This window comes from Mustelus asterias, chromosome 1, assembly GCF_964213995.1.
Source record: "Mustelus asterias chromosome 1, sMusAst1.hap1.1, whole genome shotgun sequence".
Lineage (NCBI taxonomy): Eukaryota > Metazoa > Chordata > Chondrichthyes > Carcharhiniformes > Triakidae > Mustelus > Mustelus asterias.
In genome coordinates this window covers 157,478,681-157,504,935 of record NC_135801.1, presented here as the reverse complement: position 1 = coordinate 157,504,935, position 26,255 = coordinate 157,478,681, and the positions used below count along the sequence as shown (strand labels likewise).

At 43.6% G+C, this 26,255-nt stretch overlaps 1 protein-coding gene across 3 annotated transcripts in view; it reads right to left on the bottom strand.

The window, feature by feature from the left end:
* The window catches only part of zfr (zinc finger RNA binding protein), an 88,555-nt gene extending 67,342 nt beyond the window's left edge, over positions 1-21,213 (bottom strand). For all 3 annotated transcript variants that reach the window (XR_013498857.1, XM_078221532.1, XM_078221541.1), the window contains exons 1-3: positions 20,729-21,213; positions 20,338-20,427; positions 19,982-20,063 (exon numbers count right to left, since the gene is read on the bottom strand). Coding sequence is in view for 2 of the 3 variants with exons in the window: in XM_078221532.1 (XP_078077658.1) it covers positions 19,982-20,063; positions 20,338-20,374 (119 nt within the window). In the remaining variant the exon portion in view is untranslated. The remainder of the gene's footprint in view (positions 1-19,981; positions 20,064-20,337; positions 20,428-20,728) is intronic.
* Positions 21,214-26,255: the final 5,042 nt, after the last annotated feature.

Sequence of the window (26,255 nt, the reverse complement as noted above, 5' to 3'; positions counted from 1 at the left end):
CGGCTGGAGGCCTGTGACTAGTGGTGTTCCGCAGGGCTCTGTATTGGGACCTCTGCTGTTTGTGATTTATATAAATGATCTGGAAGAAGGAGTAACTGGGGTGATCAGTAAGTTTGCGGACGACACAAAACTGGCAGGACTTGCAGATAGTGAGGAACATTGTCAGAGGCTACAGAAGGATATAGATAGGCTGGAAATTTGGGCAAAGAAATGGCAGATGGAGTTCAATCCTGATAAATGCGAAGTGATGCATTTTGGTGGGAATAATGTAGGGAGGAGCTACACGATAAATGGAAGAACCATAAAGGGTGTAGAGACGCAGAGGGACCTGGGTGTGCAAGTCCACAGATCTTTGAAGGTGACGTCACAGGTGGAGAAGGTGGTGAAGAAGGCATATGGCATGCTTGCCTTTATAGGACGGGGCATAGAGTATAAAAGTTGGGGTCTGATGTTGCAGATGTATAGAACGTTGGTTCAGCCGCATTTGGAATACTGCGTCCAGTTCTGGTCGCCACATTACCAGAAGGACGTGGAGGCTTTGGAGAGAGTACAGAGGAGGTTTACCAGGATGTTGCCTGGTATGGAGGGGCTTGGTTATGAGGAGAGATTGGGGAAACTGGGGTTGTTCTCCTTGGAAAGACGGAGGATGAGGGGAGACTTAATAGAGGTGTATAAAATTATGAAAGGCATAGGGTGAACGGTGGGAAGCTTTTCCCCGGGTCGGTGGTGACGTTCACGAGGGGTCATAGGTTCAAGGTGAAGGGGGGGAGGTTTAACACAAATATCAGAAGGACATATTTTACACAGAGGGTCGTGGGGGCCTGGAATGTGTTGCCAGGCAAGGTGGTGAGGCGGACACACTGGGAACGTTTAAAACTTATCTAGACAGCTATATGAACGGAGTGGGAATGGAGGGATACAAAAGAGTGGTCTAGTTTGGACCAGGGAGCGGCGCGGGCTAATTGTTCTTTGTTTCTCGTTTCAAGGCTTCATTCTATGATCATCTTGCTGGTGCCAGTACAGAACGAGACTGCAGATAGTTGGGAACCTGTCTCGGGGGCAGGGAATTCAGATGGTGTTCGTAAAGCAGAAGTGGAAATGAATAGGGTTGGGAAGCATTTTCTGATCAGGGCCAGCGTGATCTCCTGGACTCGTTTCGATCGCCTCAGGGGGTCGGAGAGGAATTTCCCAGATTTTTTTTCCCCCATATTGGCCCTGGGGTTTTCACTCTGGGTTTTCGCCTCTCCCTGGAGATCACATGGTCTGGAATGGGGGGGTGGGGGTGAGTTAATAGGTTGTGATGAACAAAGCATCGTAGCTGTGAGGGACAGCTCGGTGGATAGGATATTAGGATGTAGATAGGCTGGAAAATTGGGCGGGGATCCTGGATTCAGGATTCAATCCTGGACCGGGGAGCGGCGCGGGCTTGGAGGGCCGAAGGGCCTGTTCCTGTGCTGTATTGTTCTTTGTTCTTGGGAAGTATTGGATTGAATCAGTAGCAGTACTCTTGATGATACCTGGATTTCCATGCGGAAAGCATAGAATTTCACAGCATGATGGAAGCTATTTGGCCCATCATTACCACTGCACAGCTCTCAGAAAGAACTATCCACATCATCCTATTTCACATACTTACCTATTTTTTAAAAAGTTGAAACATATGATGGATTCTATCCCTGCCTTGTTCCTGGTGGGAACATTCTAAGTCCCAACAACTCCTCAATTCATACCAATTGTCATTGAATCATATTTTATTTGGTTGAGAAAACTAATGTTGCAAACAACCTGGTATCTGCTGCAAGTACGGGTTCAAATTTCAGGTATGAAGAAAGGTTGCAAAAATGAAGATTGTGGTTTGGATTGAAAGGAAGGATATGGCTGAAATGTAAATATATATGTTTTGTATGAATTTTATTATTGAAAATGATATAGCAGTAGGCATATAAAATCAAGATACTATGGATGCTGGAATCTGAAACAGGGGCAGGGAATGCTGGCGAATATCAGTGGGTCTGGCAGCGTTGTGGAGAGAGAATCGAGCCAATGTTTCAAGCCATCACTATGGAGAAGGCTCTGGGGAAACTGAAAGGTCTGAAGGTGGATAAATCACCTGGACCGGATGGACTACACCCCAGCGTTCTAAAAGAGATAGCTGAGGAAATTGTGGAGGCATTGGCGGTGATCTTTCAGGAATCACTGGAGGCACGGAGGGTCCCAGAGGACTGGAAAGTAGCTAATTTAACACCGCTGTCTAGGGAGGGAGGCAGCAGACAGGAAATTATAGACTGGCTAGCCAGCCTGATTTCGCTAATTGGCAAGATTTTAGAGTCCATTATTAAAGATTAGATCACGAAGTACTTGGAAGTGCATAATAAAATAGGACCATGTCAGCACGGTTTTGTCAAGGGGTCATACATGACAAATCTGTTAGGAGTTCTTTGAGGAGGTAACAAGGAAGTTAGATAAAGGAGAACCAGTGGACGTGATTTATTTAGATTTTCAAAAGGCCTCTGACAAGGTGCCGCTAAGAGCCCATGGTGTTAAGGGTAAGATCCTGGCATGAATATAGAGGATTGGCTGACTGGCAGAAGGCAGAGAGTGGGGATAAAGAGATCTTTTTCAGGATGGCAGCCAGTGACTAGTGGTGTGCCTCAGGGATCAGTGCTGGGACCACAACATTTCACAATATACATTAACGATTTGGAAGAAGGAACAGAAGGCACTGTTGCTAAGTTTGCAGATGATACAAAGATATGTAGAGGGACAGGTAGTATTGGGAAGCAGTGGGGGCTGAAGGAGGACTTGGACAGGTTAGGAGAGTGGGCAAAGAAGCGGCAGATGGAATACAATGTGGAAAAGTGTGAGGTGATGCACTTTGGAAGAAGGACTGGAGGCACAGCCTATTTTCTAATTGGAAAAATGCTTAGGAAATAAGAAACACAAAGGGACTTGGGAGTCCTTGTTCAAGATTCTCTTCAGGTTAATATGCAGGTTCAGTCGGCAGTTAGGAAGACAAATGCAATGCTAGCATTCATGTCGAGAAGGCTAAAATATAAGAGCGGGGATGTAATTCTGAGGCTGTATAAGGCTCTGGTCAGATCCCATTTGGAGTACTGTGAGCAGTTTTGGGCCCCTTATCCAAGGGAGCATGGCCATGGAAAGGGTCCAGAGGAGGTTCACAAGAATGATCCCTGGAATGAAGAGCTTGTCGTATGAGGAATAGTTGAGGACTCTGGGTCTGTAATCGTTGGAATTTAGAAGGATATGGGGGGAATCTTACTGAAACTTACAGGATACTGCGAGGCCTGGATAGAATGGAGGTGGAGAGGATGTTTTCACTATTGGAAAAACTAGAACCAGAGGGCACAACCTCAGGCTAAAGGGACGATCCTTTAAAAGAGAGGAGGAATTTCTTCAGCCAGAAGGCTGTGAAAACCAGGTCATTGAGTGTCTTTAAGACAGAGATAGATAGGTTCTTGGTTAATAAGGGGATCAGGGGTTATGGGTAAAAGGCAGGAGAATGGGAATGAGAAAAATATCAGCCATGATTGAATGGCGGAGCAGACTCGATGGGCCGAGTGGCCTAATTCTGCTCCTTTGTCTTATGGAGTCTGGATGACTCTTCATCTGGCCCTCGAGGAACATAAAGAAAGCAGGAAAGAACTTAAACATAGAAATATAGACGATAGGAGCAGGAGGAGGCCATTTGGCCCTTCAAGTCTGCTCCACCATTCATTACGATCATGGCTGATCATCCAACTCAATAGCCTAATCCTGCTTTCTCCCCATAACCTTTGATCCCTTTCACCCCAAGTGCTATATCCAGCTGCCTCTTAAATATATTCAATGTTTTGGCATCAACTACTTCCTGTGGTAATTAATTCCACAGGCTCACCACTCTTTGGGTGAAGAAATGTCTCCTCACCTCCCTCCTAAATGGTCTCCCCTGAATCCTCAGACTGTGAACAAAGAAAAAAGAACAATACAGCACAGGAACAGGCCCTTCGGCCCTCCAAGCCTGCGCCGCTCATGTGCCCACTAGACCATTCTTTTGTATCCCTCTATTCCCAGTCTCTTCATGTGGCTATCTAGATAAGTCTTAAACGGTCCCAGCGTGTCCGCCTCAATCACCTTGCTTGGCAATGCATTCCAGGCCCCCACCACACTCTGTGTAAAATACGCCCCCCTGACATCTGTGTTGAACCTTTCCCCCCTCACCTTGAACCCATAACCCCTTGTGTTCATCACCTCCGACCTGGGAAAAAGCTTCCCACTGTTCACTCTATCTATGCCCTTCATAATTTTATACACCTCTATTAGGTCGCTCCTCATCCTCCGTCTTTCCAGGGAGAACAACCCCAGTTTACGTAATCTCTCCTCATAGCTAAGACCCTCCATACCAGGCAACATCCTGGTAAACCTTCTCTGTACTCTCTCCAAAGCCTCCATGTCCTTCTGGTAGTGTGGCGACCAGAACTGGACGCAGTATTCCAAATGTGGCCCAACCATCGTTCTATACAACTGCAGCATCATATGCCAACTTTTATATTCTATGCCCCATCCAATAAAGGCAAGTATGCCATATGCCGCCTTCACCACCCTCTCCACCTGTGCTCCCACCTTTAAGGATCTGTTGACTTGTACACCTAGGTCCCTCTGTGTCGATATTCCTGATGGTTCTGCCATTGAGTGTATAGCTCCCCCTTACATTAGATCTACCAAAATGCATCATTTCGCATTTATCTGGATTAAATTCCATCTGCCATTTCTCTGCCCAATGTTCCAGCCGATCTATATCCTGCTGTATTCTGTGACAATGTTCATCACTATCCGCAACTCCAGCAATTTTTGTGTCGTCCGCAAACTTACTGATCACACCAGATACATCTTCTTCCAAATCATTTATATATACCACAAACAGCAGAGGTCCCAGTACAGAGCCCTGCGGAACACCACTAGTCACAGACCTCCAACTGGAAAAAGACCCCTCCACTGCTACCCTCTGTCTTCTATGGCTAACACAGTAAGAAGTCTCACAACACCAGGTTAAAGTCCAACAGGTTTATTTGGTAGCAAATACCATAAGCTTTCGGAGCACTGCTCCTTCGTCAGATGGAGTGGAAATGTGCTCTCAAACAGTGCAAACAGACACAAAATCAAGTTGCAGAATACTGATTAGAATGCGTTTCCTACAGCCAGCCAGGTCTTAAAGGTACAGACAATGTGGGTGGAGGGAACATTAAACACAGGTTAAAGAGATGTGTATTGTCTCCAGACAGAACAGCTAGTGAGATTCTGCAAGCCCAGGAGGCAAACTGTGGGGGTTACTGATAATGTGACATAAATCCAACATCCCGGTTTAGGCCGTCCTCATGTGTGCGGAACTTGGCTATCAGTTTCTGCTCAGCGACTCTGCGCTGTCGTGTGTCGTGAAGGCCGCCTTGGAGAACGCTTACCTGAAGATCCAACGCTGAATGCCCATGACTGCTGAAGTGCTCCCCCACAGGAAGAGAACAGTCTTGCCTGGTGATTGTCGAGCGGTGTTCATTCATCCGTTGTCGCAGCGTCTGCACGGTTTCCCCAATGTACCATGCCTCGGGACATCCTTTCCTGCAGCGTATCAGGTAGACAACGTTGGCCGAGTTGCAAGAGTAGGTACCGTGTACCTGGTAGATGGTGTTCTCACGTGAGATGATGGCATCCGTGTCGATGATCCGGCACGTCTTGCAGAGGTTGCTGTGGCAGGGTTGTGTGGTGTCGTGGTCACTGTTCTCCTGAAGGCTGGGTAGTTTGCTGCGGACAATGGTCTGTTTGAGGTTGCGTGGTTGTTTGAAGGCAAGAAGTGGGGATGGCCTTGGCGAGATGTTCGTCTTCATCAATGACATGCTGAAGGCTCCGGAGGAGATGCCGTAGCTTCTCCGCTCTGGGGAAGTACTGGACGACGAAGGCTACTCTGTCCACTGTGTCCAGTGTTTGTCTTCTGAGGAGGTCGGTGCGGTTTTTCACTGTGGCGCGTCGGAACTGTTGATCGATGAGTCGAGCACCATATCCTGTTCTTATGAGGGCATCTTTCAGCGTCTGGAGGTGTCTGCGGCGATCCTCCTCATCCGAGCAGATCCTGTGTATTCGGAGGGCTTGTCTGTAGGGGATGGCTTCTTTAACGTGTTTAAGGTGGAAGCTGGAGAAGTGGAGCATCATGAGGTTATCCGTGGGCTTGCGATACAGTGAGGTGCTGAGGTGACCGTCCTTAATGGAGACGCGTGTGTCCAAGAATGCAACCGATTCCGGAGAGTAGTCCATGGTGAGTCTGATGGTGGCATGGAACTTGTTGATGTCATCATATAGTTGTTTCAGTGATTGCTCACCATGACTCACCATTGCTCACCATGGCAGAAGCTACGGCATCTCCTCCGGAGCCTTCAGCATGTCATTGATGAAGGCGAACATCTCGCCAAGGCCATCCCCACACCCCCACTTCTTGCCTTCAAACAACCACGCAACCTCAAACAGACCATTGTCCGCAGCAAACTACCCAGCCTTCAGGAGAACAGTGACCACGACACCACACAACCCTGCCACAGCAACCTCTGCAAGACGTGCCGGATCATCGACACGGATGCCATCATCTCACGTGAGAACACCATCTACCAGGTACACGGTACCTACTCTTGCAACTCGGCCAACGTTGTCTACCTGATACGCTGCAGGAAAGGATGTCCCGAGGCATGGTACATTGGGGAAACCGTGCAGACGCTACGACAACGGATGAATGAACACCGCTCGACAATCACCAGGCAAGACTGTTCTCTTCCTGTGGGGGAGCACTTCAGCAGTCAAGGGCATTCAGCCTTGGATCTTCAGGTAAGCGTTCTCCAAGGCGGCCTTCACGACACACGACAGCGCAGAGTCGCTGAGCAGAAACTGATAGCCAAGTTCCGCACACATGAGGACGGCCTAAACCGGGATGTTGGATTTATGTCACATTATCAGTAACCCCCACAGTTTGTCTCCTGGGCTTGCAGAATCTCACTAGCTGTTCTGTCTGGAGACAATACACATCTCTTTAACCTGTGTTTAATGTTCCCTCCACCCATATTGTCTGTACCTTTAAGACCTGGCTGGCTGTAGGAAACGCATTCTAATCAGTATTCTGCAACTTGATTTTGTGTCTGTTTGCACTGTTTGAGAGCACATTTCCACTCCATCTGACGAAGGAACAGTGCTCCGAAAGCTTATGGTATTTGCTACCAAATAAACCTGTTGGACTTTAACCTGGTGTTGTGAGACTTCTTACTGTGTTCACCCCAGTCCAACGCCGGCATCTCCACTTCTATGGCTAAGCCAGTTCTCCACCCATGCTGTCTATCGCTAATGAGATTATTCAGTTCTAAATGCGCATATATCCTATCTCTAAGAATCTTCTCCAACAACTTCCCTACCACGGACGTCAAGCTCACCGGCCTATAATTACCCGGGTTATCCTTGCTACCCTTCTTAAATAACAGGACCACATTTGCTATCCTCCAATCCTCTGGGACCTCACCTGTGATGTGGAGATGCCGGCGTTGGACTGGGGTAAACACAGTAAGAAGTTTAACAACACCAGGTTAAAGTCCAACAGGTTTATTTGGTAGCAAAAGCCACACAAGCTTTCGGAGCTGCAAGCCCCTTCTTCAGGTGAGTGGGAATTCCCACTCACCTGAAGAAGGGGCTTGCAGCTCCGAAAGCTTGTGTGGCTTTTGCTACCAAATAAACCTGTTGGACTTTAACCTGGTGTTGTTAAACTTCTTACTGACCTCACCTGTGTCCAGTGAAGAGACAAAGATTTCTGTTACAGGTCCAGCAATTGCATCTCTCGCCTCCCTGAGGAGCCTCGGACCCCTGGTTCTGGACTCCCTCACCCTCGTGAATATCCTCCCTGCATCTGCCCTGTCTAGTCATGTTAGAATTTTATAAGTCTCTATGAGATTCCCCTCATTCGTCTGAACTCCAGCGAAAATAATCCTAACCTGGTCAATCTCTCCTCATACATCAATCCCACCATCCCTGGAACCAGCCTGGTAAACATTCACTGCACTCCCTTCAGAGCAAGAACATCCTTCCTCAGAAAAGGAGACCAAAACTGCACACAACACTTTAGGTGTGGCCTCACCAAGGCCCTGTATAATTGCAACAACACGTCCCTGCTCCTGTATTCGAAACCTCTCGCAATGAAGGCCAACATGCCATTTGCCTTCTTTACCGCCTGCTGCACCTGCATGCTTACCTTCAGTGACTGTTGCACAAGGACACCCAGGACCCGCTGCACACTCCACTCTCCCAATTTACAGCCATTCAGGTAGTAATCTGCCTTCTTGTTTTTGCTGCCAAAGTGAATAACCTCACACTTATCCAAATTATACTGCATCTGCCATTGATTAGCCCACTCACCCAACCTATCCAGATCATTCTGAAGGATCTCTGCATCCTCATCACAGTTCACCCTCCCACCCAACTTCGTATCATCTGTAAACTTTGAGATGTTACATTTTGTTCCCTCATCCAAATCATTAATATATATTGTGAGTAGCTGGGGTCCCAGCACCGATCCCTGTGGCACCCCACTAGTTATTGCCTGCCAATTTGAAAAGCACGTATTAATTCCTACTCATTCTTTCCTCTCTGCCAACCAGCTTTCTATCCGTCTCAATACACTTCCCCCAATCCCATGCGCTTTAACCTTGCACGATAAACTCTTGTGCGGGACTTCTGTCAAACGCTTTCTGAAAATCCAAATATGCCACATTGACTGGCTCCCTCTTGTCAACTCTACTGGTTACATTTTCAAAAGTTTAATATGAAGGGGTAAGACATGACAGGAGTACTCCAACAAGGAATTAGAAGGGCTAAAAGGGGCTATGAAATATCCTTGACAAATAGGATTAAACACTGGCTGCACTGTTGGAGATGCTGCCTTTCAGGTGAGATGTCAAAAAGAAGCAATGTCTGTTCTCTCAGGTAAGTGTAAAAGATGCCAATTGCCATGGCACCAAATAATGCCCGTTTCAAATTTCACCAGTGTCCTGCCTATATTTGTTCCTCAAACATCACTAACACATTAAGATAAAAGCAAATGCTGAAATCCAAAACAAAAACAGAAAATGCTGTCTGTGACCCTGCTAAATGGAAATGGGTTGTTTTGTTCCTACTTCACAACAGGAACCATACCGCAGAAGCACTTAACTGGCTGTAAAGCAATTTGGGACACCTTAAATTGTGAAAACAAGTTCTTTCTGTCTAGCACTGCATTTGCATAAAACAGTAGTGTGTCTACATGGAAACAGGTTCTGCTTATATATAAACATAGGAAAGTGGCATGCTTGAGTTGCTTTGCTGTGACCTGGACTACAGGTCAACATCAAAGCCATTCTGTGCACGTCAAATAAGACTTAAGGTTCGTAGCAGTCGGATACACAAAAGAGCCAATCCAAATGTAGCAACAGCAGGATACACAGTAGAACCAATCCAAATGCAGCAGCACCTATATACCCCACAAAATCAACCCAAGTCCATGTGGTTTACATGGACTTCAGCAAGGCGTCCCCCATGCAAGACTTCTCGAGAAAGTGAGAGGGCATGGGATCCAAGGGGCTGTTGCCTTGTGGATCCAGAACTGGCTTGCCTGCAGAAGGCAGAGAGTGGTTGTAGATTGGTCTTTTTCTGAATGGAGGTCGGTCACCAGTGGAGTGCCCCAGGGATCTGTTCTGGGACCCTTGCTGTTTGTCATTTTCATAAATGATCTGGATGAGGAAGTGGAGGGATGAGTTGGTAAGTTTGTCGACGACACGAAGGTTGGTGGTGTTGTGGATAGTTTGGAAGGATGTCAGAAGCTGCAGCGTGACATAGATAGGATGCAAGACTGGGCGGAGAAGTGGCAGATGGACTTCAACCCGAATAAATGTGTAGTGGTCCATTTTGGCAGGTCAAATGGGATGAAGGAATATAATATCAAGGGTAAGACTCTTAGCAGTGTAGATGATCAGAAGGACCTTGGGGTCCGGGTCCATAGGACTCTAAAATCGGCCTTGCAGGTAGAGGAAGTGGTTAAGAAGGCGTATGGTGTGCTGGTCTTTATCAATTGAGGGATTGAGTTTAGGAGTCGGGAGATAATGGTGCAGCTTTATAAGACCCTCCTACTTGGAGTACTGTGCTCAGTTCTGGTCGCCTCATTACAGGAGGGATGTGGAAATGATTGAAAGGGTGCAGAGAAGATTTACAAGGATGTTGCCTGGATTGGTTGGCATGCCTTATGAGGATAGGTTGAGGGAGCTCGGTCTTTTCTCCTTGGAGAGACGAAGGATGAGTGGTGACCTGATAGAGGTGTACAAGATGTTGAGAGGTATAGATCAGGTGGATTCTCGGAGGCTTTTTCCCAGGGCTGAAATGGCTGCTACGAGAGGACACAGGTTTAAGGTGCTGGGGAGTAGGTACAGAGGAAATGTCAGGGGTAAGTTTTTCACTCAGAGGGTGGTGGGTGAGTGGAATCGGCTGCTGTCAGTGGTGGTGGAGGCAAACTCGATAGTCTTTTAAGAGACTTCTGGATGAGTACATGGGACTTAATAGGATTGAGGGTTATAGCCAAGCCTATATATAAGCCTAGGTAGGTAGGGACATGACCGGCGCAACTTGTGGGCCGAAGGGCCTGTTTGTGCTGTATTTTTTCTATGTTCAAATGTCAACATAAAGGGTGTTCATGTTTCCCACAAGACACACACATACTGAAAAATCAGCAGCCTATGTCCCTGTGGGGACAGAACAAAATTGTTTACTTTCTTTCTCTGCAAATCGAATTAAAAAATAAAATCTGCCCACGGGTTAAATATGATTTAAACAAGGAGTGGGAAGATGGACTCGCCAACAGCACTTCAGAATATTTTTAAAAGCATGTTGAAAGCATTTTAAAGAAGTAAATCAGCTAATAAAAGCATTACATAAAATTCTGCAACCTAAATATATGAAAATATGCGCTACGCTAAACAAAAACGTACTTGAGGCTATGGTATATATTTTACACAATGCCTCTATACATTTTGAAATATTAATTTGTATTTGGCCAAATCTATCTTCTGGCATAACCCCAAAGCAAGAATTTGTATCAAGTTCCAACAATGCAGCATCTAAAATTGAGCAGTGGAATGAGGTGGAGTAAGGTGGCTTTAAAAGTTCTACCTTCATGTTGGGTGCATAAAACACACGTGGAATTATTAATTCACTCATTTGGAAAGGGTTTGATGAAAGCTTTTCATTAAGGCAACGCATTTAATGTGCAAACTCACAAATGGCTCTCAACATTTCAATTTGAAAACAATCCAGAAAATAGCTATGCAGACAAACTGTTCCAATGCAATCGCAAAATACTAAGATGCACCCATTATTCTACCTGAACAGATGAGGAGGGAAACAGGGAAATACAGTCATTTGGTGCATGTAACATCAGCCAGGGTTCCTGCCTGTCCTTCAGAACATTCCATGCCAAGATTCAAGAAATAAAAAACATTTTACTTTATTAAGGGAACAGGCAGATCGGTTTTTTCCCCCCAAATAAAAAGGAACCTAACATGATAGGGCAGGGTAAGAAGGACTACAAGGAACTGAGATAGTCATTTTAAGTTTGAGTAAACCGAGAAAGCCACTGTGTTTAGTCATAACTTGAATATTCATGTACATACAGAACAGATTTTAGTCATATGTTAGTGGTTTCAACCCATTTAATGACGGATGGGGAGGCCGTGGTGTAGTGGTACTGTCACTGGACTAGTAATCCAGAGACCCAGGGCAAGCAGATGGTGAAATTTGAATTCAATAAAAATCTGGAATTAAAAATCTAATGAAATGATTGTTGTAAAAATCCATCTAGGATCACGTAGGAATCTGGGATTCCAGATCCACAGCAATGAATAAAAGTCTGCAACGCCACATCCCATGAATACTCAACACAAAGAAATTGCTCAAGAGTAGCAAAGAATTGGAGATTAAATGTATTTCATTATTCAAATGGTCTTTAATAAGATTGACTACTGACCAGGATCAGACCGAGTGAAACAAAATAAATAGGAGCTTGCCCAACCAATGTTCCTGCCTGCTCCCCAAAGCACAAAAAAATTTTTCTCAGCCTTAAATATATTCACTGATGGATCAGAACATCCACAGCCCTAAGAATTCCAAAGATTAACAACCTCAAGAATTTCAAAGATTCACAACTCCAAGTGAAAGTGTTTCTCCCCATCTCAGTCTTAAACGATCAAATCCTTGTCCTGAGATTCTGCGCAGCAAAGGGAGATATTCCTCTGTTTACTGAGTCAAGCCCTGTGGTTTCATGGGATAGGTAGCAGAATGGATAGCAAGCTGGATTCAAAACAGTAAAAATTAAGGATAACTACTTAAGTCGGGCAAAGTATCAGTGCAGGGACCACAGTTGTTCACAATTATAATACCATTAATGGAAGACTTATAAATTCTAGGCCTGTTTATTAATTTTCAGTCTATCCATTACCTCTACCTATCTACCAATATTTTGTCAACATACTCTTCCTTAGTAAACACCACTGCTAAATATTCTTGCCTTGTCCTGCATCGCTAAGCATAATTTTTCTCTTTGTCTCGTAATAGGATCCATCCCGTCTCTTACTATCCAAGCACAGTGGAAGAGATTTGAGTTTCTTTTCATGTTAATTGCTACTCTATTCTTATATTCTCTCTTTTTGACAGTCTTATTTCACGCTTCGCTTCCCCTTTCAATCTATTGTATATGGCCTGGTTCATGCTTGAAGAGTTCACTTGACATCCATCATACACCTTCTTTCTTTTGTTTCATCGTATTTTCTATCACCCGTATCATTCAAGGAGCCCTGGCTTTGGCTCCTCTACCCATTACCCTTGCTGGAATATATCTGGCCTACAGCTGAAACACTTTTTCCTTAAAGATCACCCATTGATCTGTTACAATTTTTCCAGTCAACCTTTGATTTAATTTTCTGCTGGCCAGATCCTCTTTCATGTCACTGAAGTTGGCTCTCTTTCAATTTAGATCTACTTTAGATTGTTCCTTGCACTTCTCCATTACTAATCTAAACCTTATGATATAACCCATTTATCCAAGTGTTCTTCCCCCCCACTGACATTTTGTCCACATGGCCCACCTCATTCCCCAGAACCAGACGTCACGATGCCTTCTTCCCAGTTGGACCAAGAGCATACTGATCAAGGAAGCTCTCCAGAACACACTTCAGAAATTCTTCTCCCACCCTAACCTTTATTCTAACATTATCTCAGTAACAATTGGATAATTAAAATCCTCCGATATCACCATTCAATAGTTCTCACATATTTCCCTGTAGATCTACTCCTCCATATTTGGAGGCCTGCAGAATACATGTATCAGTGAGATTATATCTTTCTTCTAACTCAAAAAAAAATAGATTTCTGCCCATGCTCCCTCAAGGGCATCTCTCTTTCAAAAAAGTACAACTATCTTCCCTAATCAGTATTGCCACCCCACCTTGAATGCCATGTGCCCATTTTCAGCATTCTGAAGCTATGCTTCCATTATTGCTACCGAATCAGATTCTCACACAGCTATTTGTGCTTGTAGCTCACCTCTTTGTGCATTTATATACATGTATTCTAAACCGGTCTCTGCATTCTACAGAGTCCTTCTTAGTCTGCCCTGTCATTTTGGACCTTTTCTCATTATAACAAAGCGGAGAGGTTGGCTTGATTGAGCTCATTAAAATTTTGAAAAGTTTTATAGGGTAGATACAAATGGGAGAATACAAAACTAGAGGGCATAAATGTAAAAATAAAACTGAATAGGGATTTCAAGAGAAATTTTACTCAATGATCAGAATGCTGAACAAGGAGCAGTTCAGGCAAACAACATAGATGCATTTAAAGGGAAACTAGATAAATACATAATGGAGGAACAAGTTGTTTATACTGATAGGGTGAGAGGAGACTAAAATGGAGCATAAATGCAAGCTCAGAGCAGTCAGCCCAAAAGACCTGTTTCTGTGCTATCCATGCAATGTAACGTATTATTATAAATATTTTGTTTCCTTGATACGACTAGAAATGCTATTTGAAATAGTAACAAGTTCAGACCTTCACATTTATTTGTGCATTTGTGTAAGATGACAATATTAGTGACTTTAAAGCGCGCGCATCAACAGAATCTAAGTTTTTCTGCTGAGGATTAGAGTACCCAGTCTGCATGAAAATTAGATATTGTTTATATAGTAACTAGAGGTAATGAATAGTATTTGGCTCCTTGTTCCTACAGATCTACTACTCATTACTACAAATTACCACTTCCTTTCTTTTTTTAAAAAAATGGCTTATTAAACATTCTTTATGACCATTTCCTCTTTGTTCCCGAGAAGGTCAATTTTGCTGGAACACAATTTTTCTGGCACTTTAGCCAAATGATCATTTTTTAAAATCTGTGAACCTCAACAGCAAATACTAAAAGGTTACTGGACCTAAGGGGTAAATAGCCAACTTGGGATACTCATTTTCCAGCAGGGATTAAAAGCCCTGGCTGATTTTCTTTCTGCAACACCCGAGTACACCTGCTCTCCTGGCTGATCCCCACTAGCAGTTTTGTTCCAGGCTGACTACCTTTTATATTAGATACAGATAAGGAAGCTAAATGAGGTCTGTGTTAACTTGTTTCAGTATGTGAAAATTTCATTCTTTGGCAGCAGTGGCCAACATGTCCTGTGGACGAAGAAACAAAAACTACAAAATAAAGTCATTTTTGGCGGTTATGCTGAAATGGGCTGCATCATTGAGTATTCCTTAGCTTGATGCAGTATGGGCCAAAATAAAAATTCTCTATTTTGTCCCCTAACAAAACCAATGTATTATTAGTGAAAGAAAGTAGATCCATCAAAATGGGGTACATCAATTCAGTCTTATCCAATTTCAGCAACACCAATTCATCTAATTACCGCGATCCTGTTTCTTGTACAACCAATTCTCTAGTCATGTTGCTCTAACTCCTCTTGTACCTCACACCTGAATTTTCTTAGAAATACTTTCCAAAAATGCATACACATCATTTTTTGAAGAAAGGCCCTGCTGAAGAGATAAAATGACTATCACATTTTGCTCACTCTATGACCCACTAATTTCTAAATGCCTTCTCCTATTCTACAACCATTCTATGATTCTATGACATTTTCAGAATCAACTCTTTTTAACGCAGGTTTTTCTATAACCTCTCATACTTCCATCTCCATTTGCAAAAAAACTAGGCAAAATGCATCTAAATCATCCTCCACAATTTTAAGAGATTTAAGGAGCAAATTCCAAATTACGGAGGCTGCACTGGGACGATCAAGATCAGGGGTGCAGAATTGGAGGATCAGAAAGGAATGTAGGGGCAGAGATAGGGAGTGATGAGGATGAAGGCATAAAGGAATTAAAAACAAGAGTGGGATTTTTCAAATAGTCAATGCAAATCAGTAAGCACTGGAATGATAGGAGAGCAGGACTTGATGCAAGTTAAGATATGAGCATCAGATCTTTAGATGAGCTCAAATCATTGCATGCAAGGCAACATTGGAATAGTACAGTGTATTTTACAACTCAGAATGTAGTGTACAATAACATTCTTGGTACGTGTGCAACCATGGGTAGAGTGTGTGTACAAATTTTACATTTTTTTAAAAAACTCATTCACAGAATGTGGGTGCTGCTGGCAAAGTAGCTCTCATAGTTTATCCCTAATTCTCCTCAAGAAAATGGTGGCAAGCACTCTAATTTTTTTCACCCATGCGCAGAATGGATATTATGTGCACCAACATCAAGGTAATGTGCAGATGTGTACCACCAGTATGTGGGAACTCCAAGACACTTTTCCGTCTTCTGGATAACCAGCATTAACCACTACACTTTGTTTCCTGTCACTCAAGCCAATTTTGTATCTATATTGCTACTGTCCCTTGTTTTCAAGTCTATTGTACAGCACTGCCAGCATTTGTTGCCCATCCCTAATGGCCGTTGAGGTGGTGGTGGTGGAGTCAACAGGTACCTCCACAGTGCCACTAGGAAGAGTTTTCCAGGATTTTGACCCTGTAAGTGAAGGAATAATGTGGTTCCAAGTCAGGATGATGTGTAGCTTGGAGGGAAACTTGCAGATGGCAGTGTCCCCATTCATCTATTGCCCATGTCCTCCCACGTGGGTTTGAAAGGTGCTGTCAAAGGAGCATCGTTCAGTTGCTGCAGCAGATCTCGCATATTGTACATACTGCTGCCATTATGCATCGGTATTGGAGGAAGTCAACATTGATGGTGGTGGATGGGGTGACAATCAAGCAGACAGTTTGTCCTAGATGGTGTCAAGCTTCTTGAGTATTGTTGGAGCACTCATTCAGAGAAGTGGAGATTATTGACACCTCAAGCAAGGGGCAAGGTTGAGAAGGTGGACCTTCATGAATAACCTCAACCGATATGGGAATTAAACCTGTGCTGTTGCTCTGCATCATGAACCAGCTGTCCAACCAACCGAGCTAAACCAAGTACTCTGTACAGTTCCAGAAGGATGTGAATGCATTGGAGTGAGTACAGATGAGATTTAACAAAATAGTTCCAGGGATGAAAAATTTCAGTTATGAACAAAGATTGGAGAAGTCAGGACCGTACTCCTTGGACAGGAAAAGGCTAAGAGGAGGCTTGATAAAGGCATTCAAAATCTAGGGTCATAGATTTACAGTGCAGAAAGAAGCCTTATGGCCCATCGTGTCTGTACTGGCCATCAAGCACCCACCTATTCTCATCCCATTTTCCAGCACTTTTAGATGGATGACACCACATAACAGTCAGCCGCTGAATTTTAATTTTTTATTAGGGAAAGAAGTCTGTTTTAAATAAGCTCAGTTCAAGAGGCCAAATCAGTTTAGCAATAAAGTAATTTTATGAATTGTAAAGAGTTCCTTCCACCTGACCCAGCATGGCATTTAAAACATTATTTCTGACCCACTCAGGCAGTATTCTCATCAATTGGGGAAAAGGCGTGAGAATGGGGTTCAGAAACTTATCAGCCATGATTGAATGGCAGAGCAGACTCGATGGGCCAAATTGCCTAATTCTCCTATGGTCAATCCAGATTTAGGTATCACCCGTCCAAGTGAAAGATAATCTGCTCAAGTACTTATGCAGCCTTGTTACAATGTCTGCTTCTAGCTAACCTCCTTTTTGGCAGAAATCCATAATGGCATATTCTTTTTTTAAAAATCAGACTTTTTTCCCTTATTCTTAAATGCAACTGCAGAAATTGTGTTTCTTTAAAAATTGCTGTTAACAGTCACCATGAATACTTTAGAAAACAATTTTTTGGGGGGATTAAAATGCAGGCAAACCTTACAAATTGCTGGAATGAGCTGTCATAAGCAGTCTTGCAGTAGACATTTGGTTATTTCATGAAAATCAGAAGGTTTTGAGAAAACAAACATTTACAAAGGGTCAATCCATCCATTCATAGCAATTCACGTGATTTGTAGGAATTTGTAGGAATCAAATATTAGTGGTCTTGGCAACTTCCTTGCATTTCTTTAAAATTCATTGGTGGGATATGGGCATCACTGGCTGGACAGCATTTATTGCCCATCCCTAGTTGCCCTTGGAGGGCGGTTGAGAGTCAACCACATTGCTGTGGCTCTGGGGTCACATGTAGGCCAGACCAGGCAAGGACAGCAGATTTCCTTCTCTAAAGGACATTAGTGAACCAGATGGTTCCAACAATCGACAATGGTTTCATGGTCTCAGTAGATTCTTATTTCCAAATTTTTTTTTAAAAACTGAATTCAAATTCCACCATCTGCCATGGTGGGATTCAAATCCGGATCCCCAGAACATTCGCTAAATTTCTGGATTAATAGTCCAGCGATAAGACAACTAGGCCATCACCTCCCCTGGTCATAAGTCAATGAGTCCTGGTAACATCTTCTCATTGATCCTTGCTAAGACTATTCCTGTCAATCCAAGTTATTTTTGATTTCCCCATACAGCAGTTGCTGATTAATCATACACGCTTACTGCACTACTGAGTCTCATCTGGGACATGGCCTGCACCCATTAGACTCTGCCTCATGTAACAAAGCCCATGCCGATTCCAGAGATAAAATATTAGCTGCTCTATAGAAGTTATGCATATAATATAAATAAAATATATAATTACACCACCTTTCTAGGTAGAAAAGCAATAATATCAGTATCCGGGATCGATATTTCCAAAACACTGATTTGTTTGCTACTGCTTTACATGACCACAGTAACTACTGATACAAATGCTATAAATTTACTTCTGACAGAAAGAACTTTTGGACTTGAAACATTAACTTTGTTTCTCTCTCCACAGATGCCTCCAGTTTTCCCAGCACTCTGTTTTTATTTCCACTCTCTAGCATCTACAGTATTTTGCTTTAATTTTACTTTTGAGTTGTACAAGCCAGAATGATGAATGAGTGAGTGAATGCGTGTGTGGCTGGAGTTCTGTCAGCCTGTCATAAAAAGCCGGACCTGGAATTGAAACAACGATGCATGAGACTTCCAATAGGAGACAATACGGATCAAATTTCAGATCTTCAATTCGATTCTGACATGAGTAGGTTTATTTCAAAAACAATTCCAGAGATGTTCCCAGCTGCTCATATTCCAAATTTTAAAATTGCATTCTTTCATCAACAGACCATATCACAAGATCCAATGGAGAAATCCTCCAGCAGGTCAGTGATATAAATGGTAGAGGTTTACTGAATTTGACACTGTGGATGGCTTAAGCTTTGAAATGAGGCAGCAGAGCTTGGTCTGAAGCAAGATCTTATGTAGTGTAATTTCCCTCCCCCATTAAAATCTTATATCCAGTGTGCAGGAAAATTAATTTTGTTTTCTGGGAGATCTCAAACGGTCCAAAGAAGTGCAGATTAGCTGGGTTGACCATGCTCAATTGATCCTTGGTATCGGGGGATTAGCAGGATAAATATGCAGGGTTATGGGATAGGGCCTGGGTGGGATTGTTGTTAGTGCAGGCTCGATGGACCAGATGACCTCCTCCTGCACTGTTCGGATTCTATGATTCTTTGAATTGCAATTCATTTCACTCAAACTACTGGAAACTTGGCATATTAATAATCTAGTACCAAACAGTGACGCCACAGTATCAGGTTCCATTACTCCACTGATACTGTGGCATGTTTAATGGAAATAATGGGGAAGGTCCATCAGGGAGAAGATACAAATACAAAATATGTTAAATTTGACTAATTAAGTCAATAAACATAATGGATTGCACATCGGGCATTCAGCATATGTTTTCTTTTTAAGAAATGGCAATGACAAAAACAAAACATAGCTACATAAATAAAAGTGACAAACGGGGCCACTGAATCTTAGCTCCTGCCTTCTTTATTGCACCAAGGGCTCCAGAGCCCAGTGATAACTTGTTTGACGATCCCTGAAAGGTCCTCCCGCAGGGACCGTTACAAATCCACACGGTTTAAAAATAAATTGGGGGGCGGGGGAGAAGTGTGAGATCAAAACACAACAGTCGGCAGGAAAAGAAGACGAACGTGTTTTCAAAACAAAACAAAAGAGACCGTTTAAATCCCATCCATCGGAAATGAAATCCGGGGGACAAAAATAAAAATCGTATCGATAATAGAGACCGCATACCGTGTCGCCATTTTGTGACTGGAAAAAAGGGGGAGTTTCTCACTTTAGACATTATATGATTTTGAGAAAAAGGGAAAAGGACAGGAAGGGAATAAAGTGGAAGAAGAGAGGGTACGGGGGGAGATTTCTCCCCCCCCCCCCCACCCAAACATTGAAAGAGGATAAGGTGGGTGAATTGCACAGAGAGTGAGAGTAAGGGAGAAGGCGTGTGGGGGATTTGAATGAAAAGTGTTGAGAGGCCGCGGAATGTGCGCGATGGAGACACACGTACCTGTACTGCGCAGCACCACCATGGGCGAATCCAAAGTAGTTACTGGTAGCCATTTTGGCATCTTCGCCTAGCCGGCCGGGCACTGAGCACCACGCGAAGCGCCCAAACAAACAAGAGGGAGAAGGGAGAGACCAGTAAAACATCATCACACATCACATCGTTCAGCTTCAAAACAAATACTCTCCTTTCTCTCTCTCTCTCTACACATCAAAGTCTTCAGCATTCTCCCAAGGCCGCGAGCGGGGCCGCCACCACCATCTTTTTTTTCCTCCCTCTCTCTCAATCAATTTTTTTAAATAAATAAATACAAAAAGGGCATGTTTCTTTTAAACATATAAATCACCAATTACACTTACCGTAGGTGAAAGAAACTACTGGGCATATAGGAATCATGGGGGTTTCTTTGAGCCACCAACCGCGACCTTTCACCTTTCCAGTGTTGGAACCTGTGGAGAGAGACGTCACAATCAGCCGGGGGGCGCGCACTGCGCATGCGGCGGCGCCCCCTCCCGCCGCGCTGCCGCCTGGGAGTTGTAGTCTTTTACTCTCAAACCGCACAAGAACAACAACAACTTGCCTTTCCATATTTAAAACAGAATTAACGGTAGGCCGGGCTGGCAAAAACAAGGTAAGGGGGGAGCGCATTATTTAAACAACCCCCCCGCCCCCCTCACACGAACGACATACTAATTAATGACGCGGTAAAAAAAATATTTTTGTTGTGGGTTGTTTTTTTAAAATCCTAACCTTTAGATCGAGTCCACCACACAGGGAGAAAGCAGGGAGGTTTGGTGCAGTACACTCAGATTCCCATTCGATGCTCTTGCTCTGTCTGATTCCCTTCCCCCAGAAAGAGCAGAGATTTCACAAACCCTACCGTTCCTTTTATCTATTTTTTATAAAAAAATAAAGATCCACTTGTTTCTGTGCGCCTGTCTGTAAGAGCAGAAACACCTCACAGCTGCTAGATTCATCTCAGTTGACTTGCAATCTGCTTGACGGCGTCGTTTCTCATCGGCTCTGCGCTGCCAACGCTCTGACCTTGGCAAGTCTGCGCTGCAACCCAACAATCTTAATCCAGTCCTGTCAAGTGTAATGCAGAAGGCTCACGCTTGTGAACAGCTCTTCTTACAACACTGGCGCGAAGGACTTTGTGTCCCACTTTCGCTGCGACAATAAACCAACCTTGCGGCAGTTCGGCGCAATCCCTATCTTTCCTCACCAGATATCCCAGGAAGTCTATTCCGCCCGCAGGAAAACACTGCGTAAAATGTGTCCTGCACCGCCCGCCAGCAGCACCACATTCATTGATTGGTCTTATTTCGGCAATGCCCATCTCACGGGAGTAAAACTAATTGCATACGCGCTGGAAGGGTGGTGGTTTTTGAGAAACTGATACCCTAACGAGAGTGAGGAAATTAAAGTACAGTAATTAGAAGAGAAAAAAGTATTGGAGAGGCGCAAGATACCAAAATCCAAAAATTCCCCAGGACCTGACCTTCTGGGGTTCTGAAACTGGTAACGGCAGAGAAAGTGGATGCACTGGTTATGATGTAAATCTCCTCAATTTTCTACATTCTGGAACAGATTGGAAGTTAGCAAATATAACACCCCCATTCGAGAAAAGGAGAGAGAGCAAACAGAACTACAGGCCAATTCGAGTGACATCAACAGTTGAGTGGTGTAATCTATTATTATGTCTTAACAATGCACTTAGAAAAATATACTATAATCAGACAAAGACAACATGAATGGGAAATCATGTTTGACAAATTTATTAGAGTTTTTTGGGGTTGTAACTAGTAGGGTGGATAAAGCAGAATTTGTGAATGTGGTATACTTGAATCTCCAAAAGGCATTCAATAAGGTGCCATACATAAGGTTAATATGCAAGATAAGGTCTCATGGGGTTGGAAAGAGGATTGGTGAAAGGATAGAGGAGTTGAAGCTGAAGATCAGCCATGATCAAATCGAATACGGAACAGGTTCAACAGGCTATATGGACTACTCTGCTTCTATTTCTAATCAGAATTCCTACAGTGCAAAGGAGGCCATTCAGCCCATCAAGTCTTCACCGACTCTCCGAAAGACCACAATCAGTAAGGATAGGCAACAACACCTCCTCCACAATCATCCTCAACATTGGTGCCCCACAATGCTGTGTCCTCAGCCCCTTTCTATCCTCCTTATACACCTATGACTGTGTGGCCAAATTCCCCTCCAACTTGATTTTCAAATTTGCTGATGACACCACCATAGTGGGTCGGAACTCAAACAATGATGAGTCGGAGTACAGGAAAGAGATAGAGAAGCTGGTGAATTGGTGCAATGATGATAATCTCTCCCACAATGTCAACAAAACAGAGGAGATTGTCATTGACTTCAGGAAGCATAGTGAAGGACATGCCCCTGTCTACATCAATGGGGATGAAGTGAAAATGGTCGAGAGTTCAAGTTTCCAGGTGTCCAGATCACCAATAACCTGTCCTGGTCCCTCCATGCTGATGCTATAGTTAAGAAATGCCCCTACTTTTTCAGGAGGCTAAGGAAATTTGGCATGTGCTACAACTCTCACCAGCTCTTACAGATGCGCCATAGATGGCAGCTTGGTATGGCTCCTGCTCTGTCCAAGGCCACAAAAACAAAGACTATGACGCCCCTACCACTGAGTGCTCCAACATATGAGAACATCTACTTAAAGACATCTTTCTAATGCCATACATAAGATGACATTACTTTTTGATATTTAGCATCAATGAGAATCAAAACTCAGATGCCATTACACACAATACACACAATCAACATAGGGGTAGTTAAGATAATCAAGGAGGAGAGGGGCAAAATTAAAAAACAATCATATACTTTAGGACTTAAGTTTATTTGATGGCCTAGTATTGACTTAGCCAATCGGCCAGGAGAGGGGATTGTAGAAGGGAATTTTAAATCAGCTAGTGAGATTCAGACAGATGTAGTCTTTTTAGTGACAGGATAGCGAAAAGGGGTTAAGTGATTGTTTATAACAAGTTAATATGGATGGTTTGTTCATATGTGAATGCAATAACAGTATTAAAACAAATTAATATGATTTTAAAGTATATATAAAAGTATTGAATGTATTTTAATAACAAAAACATGTATTGTTCGTCTCAGTCAAAAAGAGAAAATGCTGCAAAGTGTAATGGTAAGGTCAGAAGGTTAGAGCTAGAAGCTGGGAATCCATTAGTCAGCAAAAATAAGCATTAGAAGTTTCAAGTTTTTGGGACAAATGGTGTAACATACATTGTCCAGACATAAGATAATGCATTTGTAGAGCCCAGAAATCGCATATTTTTCTGTCTTGGCAATGTTGCTGTGGGAAAGGTTCATCAATCGAAAGCATCCGTAGTTACATAGCAACCAGTAAGCGGGTTTAGCCAAAATGGGAAGACGACCGGATTCAATGGATTAATGAGATATCATTGTACTGAGTGGCAGATTGAATTGACCGAAATTCTTGTCAAAAACTGGACTGACATGTGAACATTAAATGATATTGATTTTAAGCTAATGAAGAGGTATATTTTAGATAACAAAAGGTATAATTGTTCTGTATTTTGGCTGAGTGCCTCAGATCTTTGGAGAAGTTTCACAGCCCTGCACCTGAGCTGTTTATCCTTTGGAGACCTCCGAACAGCCATACGTTAATGTGTTGTTTGTCTTGTTTGATTTTTGTGTTTTAAATACATTTTGTTACGTCTTTTGAACAGAGACTTTGCCTTTTGAATACAATCTCTAAGTTTTTAGACATAAATTGTCCACCTTTTCAAAATACCCCCCTACAATACTATGTCAGGGAATTCCAGCATGTGGGATTACATCTGTTGCTGCTGATCTGGATGGAGCCTCCTTTCCTGTGATTCCTGAGGCCCGTCAGTTCTCAACTGAGCAGGGCTGTCTCTGTCCTCCATCTTACAATGGGGAAACTGTCTACAACTTTGCCTCAAGTGCCTCCTTCTGCCCATTAGTGTCATACTAATCACTCAGTGATACTTAGCTAACCATGTGCAAGGACCCTCCAAGGTGACTTTATCTGCTTTGTGTTGGTAAAGGTTGTTTATGCCTGCATGGTGTGGCTGTTCTTAGTTTCTGCTATGATGTTGCTGCACTTGGTTCAGCGATAGTGAGGACTATCTAATTGCACCTTTGAGAGACACAAAAATACATCATGAGGACTCGCCTTGGAGAGCAGAAGCATGTGCTGAGGCTTCCCAAGGCATCTCAGACTTTAATTTGCAATGCACCCTTTAATGAAGGATTTGCACTCTCGATATCACTATCTCCACCAGGATACCTATTTCGCTTTGCCTGACTTGCTTTGCCAGTGACCCTGGCCATGTTAATTGGTGTTGGTCCTCCACTGGTGTTGTTTGGTGAAGGCCCTTCTGGGCCTTCTCATAGGAATTATCAGCTGTTGCTCAATCAAAGTGAAAAGGAGAGTGAGATAAGGTACCCTCTGTCCTCTATGGTTCTTGCCAATTTCATTAGAAACTACATGTTTCAGTGCTGGTAGGTCCTCAAGAGTATTTTGGCTCTGAACTATTCTTAGCTGTGTCCCCTGGGCACACACTGCTCAGCTGGAGAGTGAATACCCAATCTGTCAAAGATGTTGGCTTTACTCTCCCCTTGCCAGTGTGAATAAGGTAATTGAATCTCTTCCTACACTGGTCCCAGTTTCTGCACACCACACTATGTCTGCGACATTCAGGCTTTTTTGGACTGGGAGTAGCCTCCACCTCCCACCCTCCAGAACAGGATCTCACTTCTTACTCATATACTCGGCCTGATGGAGGACCTGAAGTCTGCACCTGCAAAATGAGAGGGCCTGCCCCAAGTTCCAGGCCTTTGCCTCTCCTGAGACATTATTCCAGCAACAGATAATGCAATCAGATTGCAGCCACAGTAAGGGTTGACTTGCTCTACTTAAATCGGGTCATAGTCATAGAGGTTTACAGCATGGAAACAGGCCCTTTGGCCCAACTTGTTCATGCCGCCCAGTTTTACCACTAAGCTAGTCCCAATTGCCTGCGTTTAGCGCATATCCTTCCATACCCATCTTACCCATGTAACTGTTTAAATACTTTTTAAAAGACAAAATTGTAGCTGCCTCTACTACTGCCTCTAGCAGCTTGTTCCAGACACTCACCACCTTCTGTGTGAAAAAATTGCCCCTTTGGACGATTTTGTTTCTCTCCCCTCTCACCTTAAACCTATGCCCTCTAGCTTTAGACTCCCCTACCTTTGGGAAAAGATATTGACTATCTAGCTGATCTATGCCTCTCATTATTTTATAGACTTCTATAAGATAACCACAGTGGGGCGGCACGATGGCACAGTGGTTGGCATTGCTGCCTCACAGTGCCAGGGACCTGGGTTCAGTTCTCGGCTTGGGTCATTGTCTGTGTAGACCCTGCATGTTCTCCCCATGTCACCAAGACATTATTCCAGCAGCAGATAATGCAATCAGATTGCAGATTTCAGATGACACCAAGTTTGATGGAATAGTGGACAGTGAAGAAAGTTATCTCCGATTGCAATGGGATCTTGATCAATCGGGCCAGTGGGCTGATGAATGGCAGATGACGTTTAATTTAGACAAATGCGAGATTATGCATTTTGGTAGATTGAACCAGGGCAGGACTTACTCAATTAATGGTAGGGCGTTGGGGAGAGTTACAGAACAAAGAGATCTAGGGGTACATGTTCATAGCTCCTTGAAAGTGGAGTCACAGGTGGACAGAGTGGTGAAGAAGGCATTCGGCATGCTTGGTTTCATCGGTCAGAACATTGAATACAGGAGTTGGGATGTCTTGTTGAAGTTGTACAAGACATTGGTAAGGTCACACTTGGAATACTGTGTACAGTTCTGGTCACCCTATTATAGAAAGGATATTATTAAACTAGAAAGAGTGCAGAAAAGATTTACTAGGATGCTACCAGGAATTGATGGCTTGAGTTATAAGGAGAGGCCGGGTAGACTGGGACTTTTTTCTCTGGAGTGTAGGAGGCTGAGGGGTGAACTTATTGAGGTCTATAAAATAATGAGGGGCATAGGTAAGGTAGATAGTCAATATCTTTTCCCAGAGATAGCGGATAGGTTTAAGGTGAGAGGGGAGAGATACAAAGGTGTCCAGAGGGGCAATTGTTTCACACAGAGGGTGGTGAGTGCCTGGAACAAGCTGCCAGAGGTAGTAGTGGAGGCGGGTACAATTTTGTCTTTTAAAAAGCATTTAGATAG